At 46.8% G+C, this 13,996-nt stretch overlaps 1 protein-coding gene across 3 annotated transcripts in view; it reads right to left on the reverse strand.

Annotated features, from left to right (window-relative positions):
• Positions 1-13,817, reverse strand: part of Slc16a14 (solute carrier family 16 member 14) — a 28,461-nt gene extending 14,644 nt beyond the window's left edge. Inside the window, exons 1-3 of one of the 3 annotated variants that reach the window (XM_031368230.1) lie at positions 13,690-13,817; positions 7,197-7,474; positions 446-589 (exon numbers count right to left, since the gene is read on the reverse strand). In XM_031368230.1, coding sequence (XP_031224090.1) covers positions 446-589; positions 7,197-7,461 — 409 coding nt within the window. In that variant the 5' untranslated portion in view covers positions 7,462-7,474; positions 13,690-13,817. Of the gene's footprint in view, positions 1-445; positions 590-7,196; positions 7,475-13,390 lie in introns of all 3 variants that reach the window. The other 2 variants (XM_031368229.1, XM_031368232.1) reach the window with 2 other exon arrangements.
• Between the last annotated feature and the right edge of the window lie 179 nt (positions 13,818-13,996).

Raw genomic sequence — 13,996 nt, forward strand, 5'->3', positions numbered from 1 at the left:
CACACACACACACACACACACACACACTTTCAAGACAGAAATGGAATGTCCTTTTAAAAAATGGAATGTCTTTAAAAAATGGAATATCTTTAAAAAATGTTTTTTTAGATTTGCTTATTTGATTTTTATGTTTTGTCTTCATGCATGCATGTAAACCATAAACCGTGTGTGTGTGTGTGTGTGTGTGTGTGTGTGTGTGTGTGTGTGTGTCATCCGTACAGGTCAGAAGAGGGTAGCCAGATCCTTTGGAACTGGAGTTACACATGGATGTGAGCTGCCTCGTGAGTGCTGGAAATGAAACCTGAGTTCTCTGCGAGAACAAATGCTCTGAGCTGGCTCTCTAGTCCATCCACTAGATGCCTTGATGGCTCTATTTTTCTCCACAGTTAAATTCATCATCCAAATGCACAAAACACCAAAACAAAATAATTTAAACCATGCTTACCCGCTGCCACTCCAAAGGTAATAAAGAGAGACTGCACGTTGGCTGCATAGGCGCTCAACACCCAGCCGAGGGAGTTCACCAGCCCTCCAATGACTGCAGTCTGGCGGCACCCGCAGGTGTTAATGAACAAGCCGATGAAAGGTCCTGCCACAGAGCAGTGGAAAAGGCACTGACTAGAGGCTCCTTGTTGTCTTAGGTCCCCCCACGAGAAGATAAAGGGCAAAGCATCACCAGGGCTGCTTAAAGGAGACCAAACTGGGACTATCGAGATGGCTCAGCAGGAACGGGGCTTGTAGCCAAAGCTGCCAACCTGAGTTCAAACCCCAGAACCCACATGGTAGAAAGAGAAGAACAAACTCCTACAGGTTGCTGGCCTCCACACATGCACCCCTCAATAAAAATACATAATATAATATTTAATAAAGTAGGCAAACCCAAAACATCTTATGGCAGGGGGTGGGGGTGGAGGTGGGAGGGAGTTCCTGCAGGTGTCAAGACAGACAGCAATCTGAAAGGAGGTGAGGATGCAAACTCGGTTCAGAATGACTTCATCAACCTGGATCAAATTTCAGGGAGTCTGATGCCAGGCGGCTTATTGTAGGCATATTTAAACACAATAGAATTTAGATAGAGGTTTCCAGGCGACACCGATTCTGGGTGTGTAATATAGTTTAAGGTAACTACACAGAAACTCCTTTACAAAGTACATGTGACCATGAAGATGGGTTCTACAGCTAAGAGGCCCAGGGTCTGCTGCGGTCTCTAACAGAGAGAACATAGAGGTCAGCAGGCCATAGAATATACATGATATCTCCCCTAAGGATGGGTGCTATTGACTAGGAGCTAAAGATAAAGGTCTGGGGAGGGAGAGTCTGGGGTAGTCATTCTGGGTGGCTTATATCTACAGAGGACAAGAAGCTCGCCAGGTTATTAACATCCGCTCCCAGCTGTCTGGATGGAAAGCAGGTATTTTATTTTCTCTATTGACGAGACATCCCTGAGTGATTACCATCTAGTTTCCCTAGAATCCGAGGGCGCAAGGACCTGTGTGTCCCCAACAATCTTAAAGTATAAAAACCTTGCAGACACACATGATCTCCTCAGAGAACACAAAGTTCTAGACTGGCAACAGGTCATCAGGTTCATTCTGCCTACACCAGAAGCCCGTGGCTAGAGGTCTGAAAGGACCCAGCCTTTTGGGTCTTCTCATCTTCTCAGCCTTACACAAAGTTTGAAAATGTGTGAAATAAGCAAACACTTGAAAATAAGAGAAATCAGCCCGGCAGTGGTGGTGTACGCCTTTAATGCCAGCACTCGGGAGATAGAGGCTCTCTGTGAGTTTTAGGCTAACCTGGTCTACAGAGTGAGTTCCAGGATGGCCAGGACTACACAGAGAAACCCTGTCTTGAAACTAAAAGAGAAGAAGGTGGAGGAGGAGGGAGGGGGAAGGAAGGAAGAAGAAGGAGGAGGAGAAGGAGGAAGAAAAAGAAGAGGAGAAGGAGGAGGAGGAAGAGGAGGAGAACAAGAAGAAGAGAGTCAGAGAAATCACACACTATCTCCTCCTATCCCCAACCAACTGAGACCATGTGATGGCTGGCCCCGTGGCTTGCTCACACCCTCTCAGGTTGGTAGCAACTTCTACCCTTGCCTCCTGTCTTCTTCCTGGTCACCTAGCTTCTATATGCAGACGAGGTTAAGTTTCAGTTACTACATTTACTTATGTAGTGTGGGCATGTCTGCGTGGGTGAATGTGCCACAGAACGGAGGTTGGAGAATGACTTAGGGGAGTCCATTCTCTCCTACCATATAGGTTTGGGGATGGAACTCAGGGTGCCATGCTTGGTAGCAAGTGCCCACTGAACCATCTCACAGAGTCCCCCATCAGAAGTTTTGACTCCAGTTCTAAAAAAAAAAACAAAAAACAAAAAACAAAAAACTCAAAAAGGATTCGCACAAGGGCTCCTACAGTCTATCACAGAGCACCCAAATGCAAGCAACACTTAAAAGGACTTGCCGACTTGCCGTCTTCAATACACTCAGGCCCTGCATTCTCTTCTAGGCCTCCTCTGAGACCACTTGGTTGCAATGTTTTTGGTTTCATGCAGCCTAGCTCAATTTGCCCATGGAACCAAGGATGACCTTGCACATCTGATCCTCCTGCCTCTACCTCCCAAATGCTGGGACTACAGGCTTGTGCCACCATGCTCAGTTTACTAGGGTTGGGTTCCATGCACACTAAGCAGGCACACTACAGCCAAACTGCATCCCAGCTCCCAGGATGTGCATTTTTGACACTGTGTAGAGATCAAGGACGGTTGCCACCACTTTATATAGTTATTGAGTGTTGCACTTGGGTGGGGCTTTTTGACTTAATAACAAATTTAAGGGCTGGAGAGATGGTTCAGTGGGTTTAAAAAAAAAAAAAAGGCTTGCTATACAAGCTTGGTGACCTGAGTTCAATTCCTAGAGTTTACAACAGAAGGAGAAGCCACCTCCTGAAAGCTGTCCTCTGACTTCTACACACAGGCTGGGGCCCACACTCATACACACACTCAGATGTATACTCGTGATACATCCACACGCAATCACAAGTAAAATAATTGAGCTCTTAAGACTTTCCCTGTGAGGTCCTCTCTCTTCTAGGCCAGAGAAGGAACCGATGCCTCCCACACCCCTGTCGCATTAGTTACTTTTGTCCCACTGTGGCCAATCCTGATAAAAACAATTTAAGGGAAGGGTGGTTCGGGCTTGGGTTAGAAGACTTGGTTTATCAAGGTCACATGCTCCCATTATACTGCCTGGTCACATTGTGTCTGTCATCAGGAAGTAGAGAGAAACAATACTGGGGCTCAGCCAGCTTCCTCCAGTCCCAGAATCGGTGCCACTCAGGTTTAAGGTGGATCTTAACCCCCTTAGTGAAATCAACCCAGACTCTCCCTCAGAAACTCCCCCAGAGGTCTGAGTCCAAAATCTGTCAAGCCAACAGTGAAGACAGAGCGTTGTCCCGGGGAAGTGTTCTACCATTCATCTACCATTCAGCTACAGCCCAGCCTTGACTGCTTTGTGTGTATGTATTTAAAGAGTTTTGCTTTTCCTATTTATTTATTCACTATGTAGCCACAGCTGGCCTGGAGCTTGCTATGTAGACCAGGCTGGCCTGGAACTCACCAAAGATCCTCCCAAGTGCTCAGATTACAGGTGTGCACTGGGACAGCTGGCAACATTTATTTTATTCATTTTAAAAGTGCATTTATTTTATGGGTATGAGTGTTTTGCCTGCATGTATGTATGTGCACTGTGCACATGCCAGTTGCCTGCAGAGTTCAGCAGAGGGCATCAGATGCCCTAGAACTTGAGTTTTAGATTATGAGGGACTTGTGGATGCTGGGAATTGAACCCAGGTCCTCTGTAAGAGCAGCCGATGGTCTTAACCACTGACATCACTCTGGCTTCATTCATTTGTTTTTTTTTTTAGCTACGTGTGTCTGTGTTTGGGTGTGTGCACATGAGCGCAGGTGCCTGTGAAGGCCAGAAGTGTCAGATACTCCTGGAGCTGGAGTTAGGGCAGTTGTGAGCCACCATAAATGGGTGCTGGGAACTGAACCCAGATCCCCTGCAAGAGCAGCACATGTTCTTAAGCTCGGAGCCATTTCTTCAGCCCCTTGTCTGGAAGTGCATAGCTTTAAACTTGCATATAAAGATTTATTTAATAAGTTCTGACATTAATGACACCAAATCAGTTAACTTCTTATGACAGACACTACATATTAAATATACTTATATAGCACCTGCTATATATTAAATATGTATATTACATAAATAACATACAAAGTCAGACCATTGGTATGGACATCTGAGAGAATTCTTTTTTTTTTTTTTTTTTTTTTTTTTTTTTTTGGTTTTTCGAGACAGGGTTTCTCTGCATAGCCCTAGCTGTCCTGGAGAGAGAATTCTTGGAAGTAACAGATACCGTAAGATTGAAGGTATGTCTCTACATACATTAAAGAATAAAATCAAATATGGGTCCTCTAGAAGAGCAGCCAGTGCTCTTAACCATAGAGCCATGCCTCTAGCCCTACATTTTAACTCTTATATATTCATACTTGACTCAATCATCTGTAGTTAGGGGACCAAGTGACCCAAATTGGAACCTGTGTGACTCATGGCTTTGCTACTGACAGCCCTTTGAGATATGGAAAACTGGCAAGCCACAATGCACTGTTTCCCATGTAACAGACAGGATTCAGAGGCAAGCTTTTCTGATATGCAAGCTTATGAAATATCCTAAGACATTTGAGAAAAATAAAAAGAAAGGAAAGCCACAAGTTGGCGTGAGTATTCCTAGCTGAAGGGGGTTTCACAAGCCAGACAGAAGGGGTAAGGTAAGCTGCTGTCCTGACCGGAGCATTAATTAAGTGTACAACAGCTGACGGTGAGTTGATATCTGCCTGGCTTTCTAGGTAAGTGACTACTGCTTGCTGGGGCTCCGGGCATTCACACTTTGCAAATGATAAATACTGTAAGTCCTCTATAGTTAGGATTTAACTACATTTAAGGCAACGGGGCAGGAACTCCTAAATAACATTCTGGCAAAATGAAAACACCTAATATCCATAAGTCAGTGTCAGTCTTTCTCTCTCTCTCCCTCCCTCCCTTCTTCCTCTCTCTCTCTCTCTCCCTCTCCTCCCTCCCTTTCTCCCTCCCCTTTTTCTCTCTCCCTCCCTCTCCCTCCTCTCTCTCCTGCCTTCCCTCCCCTTCCTTTTCTCCTTCCCCCTCCTCTCTGTCTCTCTCTCCCTCCTTTCTCTCCCTCCCTTTCCTCCTCTCTCTCTCTCTCTCTCTCTTTCTCTTTCTGTGTGTGTGTGTGTGTCTCTCTCTCTCTCCCTCCTCTCTCTTTCCCTCTAACACACACATCCTCTCCCTCACTCTTTCTCTGTGTCTCTCTTCCTCTCCCTCCCCCCACTTGCTAATAAAGAACACTTGCCTCATACTCCAACCACCACAGGACAGGAGGATTAGGAGTTCAAAGCCAGTCTCCAGCTGCATCGTGAGTTCCAGAACAGCACAAGAGGAACAATAGGACCTAGACCTAGTCCTTTCTCTATGATTCCTGTTTGGGATCAGATGATTGTAAGCTGCCATGTGGGTGCTGGGAACTGAACCCTGGTCCTCTGGAAGAGCACTGAGCTATTCCTCCAGCCCAGTCTGTAAGATCCATGAAGAACTGAAGGAGTCAGTCATTCCATAGACATTTATCAAGAATCTTCTCACACACGTATTTGTGTCCTCAGTTCTCATGTGCTCATGGAACTCACTATACAGCCGAGGTTGGCTTTGAAATCCTAATCTCACTGTGTGATGGCTTGAGTGGGACATTTCCCCTGAGGCTCCTGTGTTTGTACACTTCATCCCTGGTAGGTGGGGCTATGTGGGAAGTTCTAGAATCTTTAGGAGGTGGAGGAAGTCCATCACTGGGGGTGGGCTAGGAGGGTGTATAGCCTCAGTGCACTTCCAGCTTGCTCTCCCTGCTTCTGATATGTGAATAGAGATCTCCCAGCTCCTTGTTCCTGCTACCATCCCCGCTGGTGACCCGCAATGATGGACTCTTATCCCTCTGGAACTGTAATTCAAAATAAACTCTTTCTTCCAGGAGATACTCTTGATCCTGGTGTTTTATTACAGCAACAGAAAAGTAGCCAGTCCTGGCTCATCTTGATTGGCAGGCCAGTGCAGTGCTGGGGTAGGCTGTTTGCTTAGCATGTGTGAGGCCCTGGCTCCGGCTCCCAACAATGCCAAAACACCATTCATAGGTGTAGAAAGCGAACAGGGACATGGGATATTCAATCTTGATTATGTGCTAAGTTTAAGGCCAGCCTGGGCTACATGAAACCTTGTTTAGAAACAACAGAAATGTAGTCTCTAAGAAAGCACTGAGCGAAGGCCAATCCCAACAACAATGTTAGATGAGCAGAGGGATGAGTCATCAGTTAGGATCAGTGTGGGGGACAGTGAGATGTCTCAGCAGGTAGAGGCTCTCAGCGACAAACCTGGCAACCTGAGCTTCACCCCAGGACTGAGATGGAAGGAGAGAGTCAGCTTCTGCAAGTGGTCCTCTGATCTAGACAAGTGCCATGAAACACACGTGTGCACGTGCACACACACATCTATACAAGTACCATGAAACACACACACACATCTACACAAGTGCCATGAAACACACACATATACATCTACACAAGTGCCATGAAACACACATGTGCACGTGCACACACACATCTACACAAGTGCCATGAATCACACACACACATCTACACAAGTGTCATGAAACACACACATATACATCTACACAAGTGCCATGAAACACACACACACATTTACACAAGTGCCATGAAACACATACATATACATACATTTACACAAGTGCCATGAAACACATACATATACACACATTTACACAAGTGCCATGAAACACATACACACACATACACACACACACATCTACACAAGTGCCATGAAACACACACACACACACACACACACACACACACACATCCACACAAGTCATGAAACATACACATAAACAACACATACACACACATAAATTTTGTGCTCTGAATACTTCAACTTTAAACGTTGGTGATGCCACTGATACCGATACCTAATGTTTCAGGAATGTGACGCCTATTTACAACAGGGACCATCATCTTAGAACCATCCAGTCTCAGAACAGGTGTCAGCAAACCTACATACGTACCCACGATCAAGGTGATGCCCATGCTCAGGGAGCTGACCCAGGCGGTTAGACCACGGCTCTGGTGGAACTCCTCAAGCCACTCCACGTTGAGGACCCCTAGGGCCATCTGGGAGCCCATGATGAGGATGTGAACAAAAAAGGAAGAGAGGACCATCATCCAGGCCCACCCGCCATCGATATCCGGGTGGGGCTTCAGCGTCTTCTTATTCTTAGCCTTTCTATCATCTTCAAGGTCATACCCGATATCTTCATGACTCGCATACATTTTCTAAGGTTTTCTGAAACACACACAGTAAATAATTTAATTACACATAGAAACGAACAACACCTTCCTCGTTTTTTTGAACAACTCTTCCTCCCACTGTGACCAAAGTCGCTTCAGGGTCAAATGATGCTCAGTTAGAGCAGAGTAGTGTTTGATACGGCGCATCTGGGACATGCTTTGCCTTCTTCCAGATCCCTTTAAAGTCTGTCTTCACGATCACCTCACGGGTATTATAAACTTAAAGAAGTGACGGGAGAGAGTAGGGAGAGACACGGAAGAAAGGAGGGAGAAAGAGATGGAGAGAGGGAGAGCAGGCATCCTGATTGTGATGGGTTACGACAGACCAGTCTCCATAAGAAAGATCTGTCCTCTGAGCCTGGGGAAGGAGGGCCTGGGCAGAGAGCCAAGAGGGCAAGTGGTGGGGATGGCAAGTGGACCCTATAGTTAAAGTCTTTGGTGAACTACGGAGTTAGCTCACTGCCTAAGAATGGAGAGTATGGAGATTGTAAAGGGGCCTAAAAATGGTCCGGATAACAGAAGCAACTGTTGCCTACTAGTGGAAACGACTGCTGGGTCATTCCTTAAGTCAAGTGGCAGCATGGCAGGCTAGAAGCCAGGACATGTTAGGGGTGCCTGCTACCCCAAAGCCTGTATAGGTGGAACATAGTACAGAAAGATCAGATATGGACACCGACTAAACTAATTTAATACCAAATGACTATGAGTTGATTTAATTTATTGACACTGAATACCAGCAATTCTAGACAAAAATCTTAATAACCCTCCTCTGGCCTAAGTTCTAAGCAGCTCTCTGTTTTCTCATGTTATGGCATGAGTGCTTCAAATTTGCTTGTCTTTGTTGCTCACTTGTGTATGTGTGTGCGTGCATGAGAACATATGTGTGTTCAGTTGTATACGAAGTGTGTAGGTGTCCATGCACATGTGTGCGAATGCATTTGGATGCTAACTAATATGGAGGATAACCTCAGATGTTGTTCCTCTGGAGCTGGCCATCTTGGTTTTTAAGATCTCTTACTGGCCTGGAACCCACACATTCAGTAGGAGCCCACCTGTCTGTCTATCACCCTGAGAGCTGGGATCGTAAACATGTGCTGTCATGTTTGGCTGTTGTGGGTGCATGGAATGTGTATGGTGCACAGATGTGAGTATGTGGTCGTTTGAGCATGCAGAGCTCACAGCAGGCTATTGAGTGCCTGCCTCTATTCTCTGCCTTACCACTTTGAGACAGAATCTCTCACCAAATAGTGAGCTAATGCTAGGCTAACAGGCACATGTTGCCATGCTGGGCTTTATATTTTGGCTAGGGGTTGAACTTAGATCCTTGGCCCACAGAACAAGGACTTTACTGCATAAACTATCTCCCCAAGACCCCTTATCATGCTCCCCATCCTTTATTGTAAACTTATCCGGCAGTTACTTCAGAGACCTCTTAGCTTGATTTCACATACAAATAGCCCTGACTTCCATGTTATTTGAGGAGGAAGCTCTTAAGAGTCTGAGCTGTGGGAGCGCCCCTCAGAGTGATCTGAGGCTATAGCCCAAGAGCTCCTGAGGGCAACAGTACCAGGATGTTGTTGGGACAAAGGACCAGAGTGACTACACAGCCTATGGCACCCTACATGTCTGTGTGAAGATTTTATTTCTGTTTAAAATAGTGAGAAAGAACGCCAGGCGTGGTGGCACGTGCCTTTAATCTCAGCATTCAGGAGGCAGACACAGGAAGATCTCTGTGAGTTCAAGGCCAGCCTGGCCTACAAAGTGAGCTCCAGAACAGCAAAGGCTACAGAAAAACCCGGTCTCAAAACAAAACAAAACAAATAACAGTGAAAAAGAGAGGTGGGGCAGTGGGGAGTGAGGTGAAGAGGTGAGGAGGTGAGGGAGGTGAGGGAGGTGAGGGAGGGGAGTGAGGGAAGTGAGGTGAGGGAGGGGAGAGTGGAGAGGGAGGTGAGAGTGGAGAGGGAGGGGAGGGTGGGGAGGGGCTGCTTTGGAGTGTGGCATTTTCAGTTTCACTTGCTTTGACTACGACCTTTGGAACTGAAATCTACTTTTATTTCTTTTAGAACAGAAGAAGGGATGTGGTTCAGTGGATGTGCACTGACTTGGTGTGAGTGAAGCTCTGGGTTCGACTGCCAACACCACAAAAATCAAAATATAAGAAGGAAAGCCATGGCTGGGCGGTGGTGGTGCACGCCTTTAATTCCAGCACTTGGGAGGCAGAAGCAGGCAGATTCTGAGTTCGAGGCCAGCCTGGTCTACAGAGTGAGTTCCAGGATAGCCAGGGCTACACAGAGAAACCCTGTGTCGAAAAACCAAAAAAAGCTAGGAAGTGGTGGTGCACGCCTTTAATCCCAGCACTTGGGAGGCAGAGGTGGGTGGATTTCTGACTCGAAAAACCAAAAAAAAAAAAAAGGAAGGAAGAAAAAAAAAAAAGAAAAGAAGGAAAGCCATGGGTTGGACAGATGGCTCAGTGGTTAAGAGCACTGGCCGTTCTTCCAGAGGATCCAGGTTCAGTTCGCAGGACCCACGTCATAAGGCTCACAACTGTCTGTAACTCCAGTGCCTCCCTCTGGCTTCTGCAGGTACTGCATGTACACAGTACACACAGACATTCAGACCCACCCACATATATACAGGATAAATCTTGCTTTTAATAATAATCAAAAACCCTAAAAACATAAGAAGTAAAAAAGGTAGAGAGCAATTAAGGAAAGCACTGGACGTTGATTTTTTTGATCTCCATGACCAACTGTGCACACACCTACACACACGTACATGAACATACACAAAAGAAAACGGGTTTTTGAATCCACAGAAAAGTGCTTAAACTATTAAGTACTTTTTTTGTGGCAATGCTAAGAATTCTATATTCTTACTGAATTATTTATTTTATGGGTTAAAAGATGTGGTTGCCATCTAATTACTCTGGGCATTTCAGTTTATTTGATCATAAATAAATGTATTAGCATGTAATGGACAGCTGTGTGCAAGAGGCCAAGTATGGATGCAGAAGATAGTACTGCATGGAGATGCCTCAGAATGCAGAAGATAGTACTGCATGGAGATGCATGGAGATGCCTCAGAATGCAGAAGATAGTACTGCATGGAGATGCCTCAGAATGCAGAAGATAATACTGCATGGAGATGCCTCAGAGTGCAGAAGATAGTACTGCATGGAGATGCCTCAGAATGCAGGTGGGCTGCATAGCTTACTAAGACTCTCAGGGGTTCATCTGACTTCTTCCTAAAGAGCATATTAAAAGGTATGGAGGAGCATGCCTGTAATTACAGAAAATGGTAGGCTGAGACAGGAGGACTGCTGGGAATTTGAGACCAGCCTGGGGTACACAGTGAGTACTGGTCCAGGCAGGACTATGTAGCAAAACCCTGTTTTAAAACAAATAAAACCAGGGGAAACAAAACACTATTGTGGTGTGTGCTGGTAACGCTAGCATGTGAGAGGTGGAAGCAGAAGGATCAGGAGTTCAAGGTCAGCCTCAGCTCTATAGCAAGTTTGAGGACAACCTGGGCCTCAAGAGGCCTCTTTTTAAGAAACACACACACACACACACACACAGAGAGAGAGAGAGAGAGAGAGAGAGAGAGAGAGAGAGAGAGAGAGAGAACAACAAAACCCCAAAACAAACAAAAGAAAAACAAGTATTTGCATTTTATACTTGTATCTTTCTAAAAGCAATCATTCCTTGATTTCACAATTCATTATCTACCTAGGTCACTAAAACAGAAGTCTACTGAACAAGTGTTTACTCTGATATGATTTGACTATTTCCTCCACGGGTCATACTGAAACCTAACTGCCACTGTAACCATAGTAAAAGTGGACCCTTTAGAAGGTGTATGTCACAAGGGCTCTAACTTCAGGAATGGATCAAGGTCACCATCCCCAGAGTGGGTTAGTTGTCTTGGAAATGGGTTCTTGATAAAAATGCGATGGATGTGTCTTGATATTTATCCTGGTCTTCTTTTCTGGTCCCTCTGACTCTGCATACTTACACTGTGCAAATATTCATGTGGGCAAAACGCTCACACATATAAAATATATAATTTTTTTAAAAAGGAGGCTGGAGAGACGGCTTAGGTCTGAGTACTTGTGCCTTGTACAGAGGACTGGTATTTACTTCCCGACACCCACATAGGGTAGCTCACAACTGTCTGAGGACCTTCTGGTACCTTCTGGCCTCAGAGGAACGCGGTGCACACATGGACAAGTAGGCACATACATATACGCATGTAAAAACTGTGAGAGCCTTTAAAACTTTGTAAAGTAAATAAAAAATGAAAATCATAAATAAGGGAAGGGTGGCACTGAAGTGACAAATGTCGAAATGTAGCTACCTAACGGAGTAACGGAAAATGGAAATGTCAGCTTTTTCTGGAGAGTATTATAGACTAAAATATAATTAACTTTTTTTTTTTTTTTACAGTTCTGTCATGGGATGATTTTTTTTTACAGGCAAGTTATTCATTTTTAATTGGTCTATCGCCATGTCGCATTCGATAAACTAATTATAATGAGAAGCAAGACGGGGGTTGGGGTGGTGTGTGACAACTTACAACTAAAATTGCAATCTCTTTCCAAACTGGTCAGAGCTAACGAGTTCTTCAGCTGAACTCAGGGATTTTCAGGCCGGTAGAGGGCGCTCTCGAGACCATGAGGCTGCAGAGCTGAAGAGGAGGGCAGCAAGCGAAGCAACTGGACAGTGAACCCCAGCTAGCTTCATGTTGTGTTAGGGGGTAGGGGCGGGAATAAGAGAATAAAGCCTCCAATGGGTCAGGGCTGTGCTTGGCGGCTTTTGCCACGATGGTCTTGGCCAGTTGGTATTAAGGTCCTAAACGACCCCATTTTACAGATAAGACAACTGAGACATCTATCTGTTTGTCTGACAGGGTCTCACGTAGCTTATGATGGGTTCAGACTTGGAGGATGACCTTGAACTCGCCGTCCCACCCCTAAATGCGAGGAAGGGTGTTGTATTACAGTGCTGGATTTAGGCAGTGCTGGGGGAATTGAACCCAGAACCTCATGCATGCTAGGCAGGCACCCTACCAACGGAGGTACATCCATGAAACTCTGAAAGTGAGCCAGCTGCTTAATGGGTGCCCTGTGAAGTCCCAATATAAACAAACGTATGGCCAGTCTCAGTTTCTTCTTCGCACTACTCTCCCACCCCCACCCCGTTGCCCTCTTCCCCTCTCTCCATTGACAAGGCGAAAGGGAGTCTTTCTAATTCCTTATAAGCATCCCCAGCCATCCTTGCTAATGAGCCTAAGCCAGAACCAACTTTTCCGCAGGAAGAAAGGGCTTAATTGGTAAGCAGAGTTGAGCTCATAAAACCTCCTCAAGCCCTGGCAGCTTCTGCCCTTTAATGGCTGTGCTGGGTCCTCACTGTCCCCCTTTCCTCTCTGGAGATGCTGGATTCGAGCGGCTCCCGGGGGCTCAGCATTCGTCGCCCTGGTCCAGCCGCGCGTGATGCGGCACCCTCCGATCCTCCATCCCCAACAGAGGACCCCGACACAGACATCCGGTCCCTCGGAGGTCACTAACCGTAGCCCCATCCCTGCCTACTTCATTCAAGTCGTGAACTGGGAGCCTCGAAAGCACCCGAGCGCGAGGCCGGGCGCGGGGGCGACGCGCGCTCTGTTGCCCTGGGGGCGCGCGCCACCCTGGACCGCGCGCATCCCCGCCCGCGGCTCGGGGACAAGGGAGCACCGCCGCCCTGCCCAGGCCCCTCTCTTCTCATACCCTGTCCCCGGCTCTCAGCTCGCAAGGGTCCCAGGAAGAGCCGCAACCATCGGTATAGACCGGTATCCACCAGTATCCGCCGGCTTGGAGATACTCCAACCCTACGATAGCCCCCGGCCGCCACTCAACACAGCCCAGGGTACTCACTGCACGCAGCCCGAGAGGCTACGGTATCACTCGGCTCCCAGTCTCGACCTGTGAACTCGCAGGTCCGTTCGGAGAACCCAGGGTCGCTGGGCATGGGGATTGGTGGTAATGTCGACCTGCATCCTGAAGATGCCGCGCCGGGAGCTCGGCTCTTCGCCTCGCTCCGTGCGCTCCGTGCGGGGGCTCCCGGACTCGCCCTCTGTTCACTGTCTGGCCAGGTGAACCTTCTGGAGTCTAAGGCTCGACGCTTCCTTCCCGGAGCCTTTAAAAAGGGTGCGTTTGGAAGGATCCGAGCCTACCCAGAGCTTTCTTCCAATCCGTGCAATTTCAGATCTCCGCGTTGGTATATTCCTATACCGGCTAATTCTGGTTTGGCAGGGGGAAAAAAAATCTGCGGGCTCCTCACAGGCACACTCTTGTGGCCGGTTGAAGTTTATCGCCTTGGCTGAGATTCTGTGCAATGCTGTGCACATTTGCTACCATAGGAAATATACAGAAATCTTAGGTGTGTGTGCAGGGTTGGGGGAGTGCGGGGGGAGGGGGCTCTTCCATTTTTCCTTTTTTCTTTCTTTCCTTTCTTTTTTTCTTCCTTTCTTTTCTTTTCTT

This window comes from Mastomys coucha, unplaced genomic scaffold, assembly GCF_008632895.1.
Source record: "Mastomys coucha isolate ucsf_1 unplaced genomic scaffold, UCSF_Mcou_1 pScaffold14, whole genome shotgun sequence".
NCBI classification, from domain to species: Eukaryota; Metazoa; Chordata; class Mammalia; order Rodentia; family Muridae; genus Mastomys; species Mastomys coucha.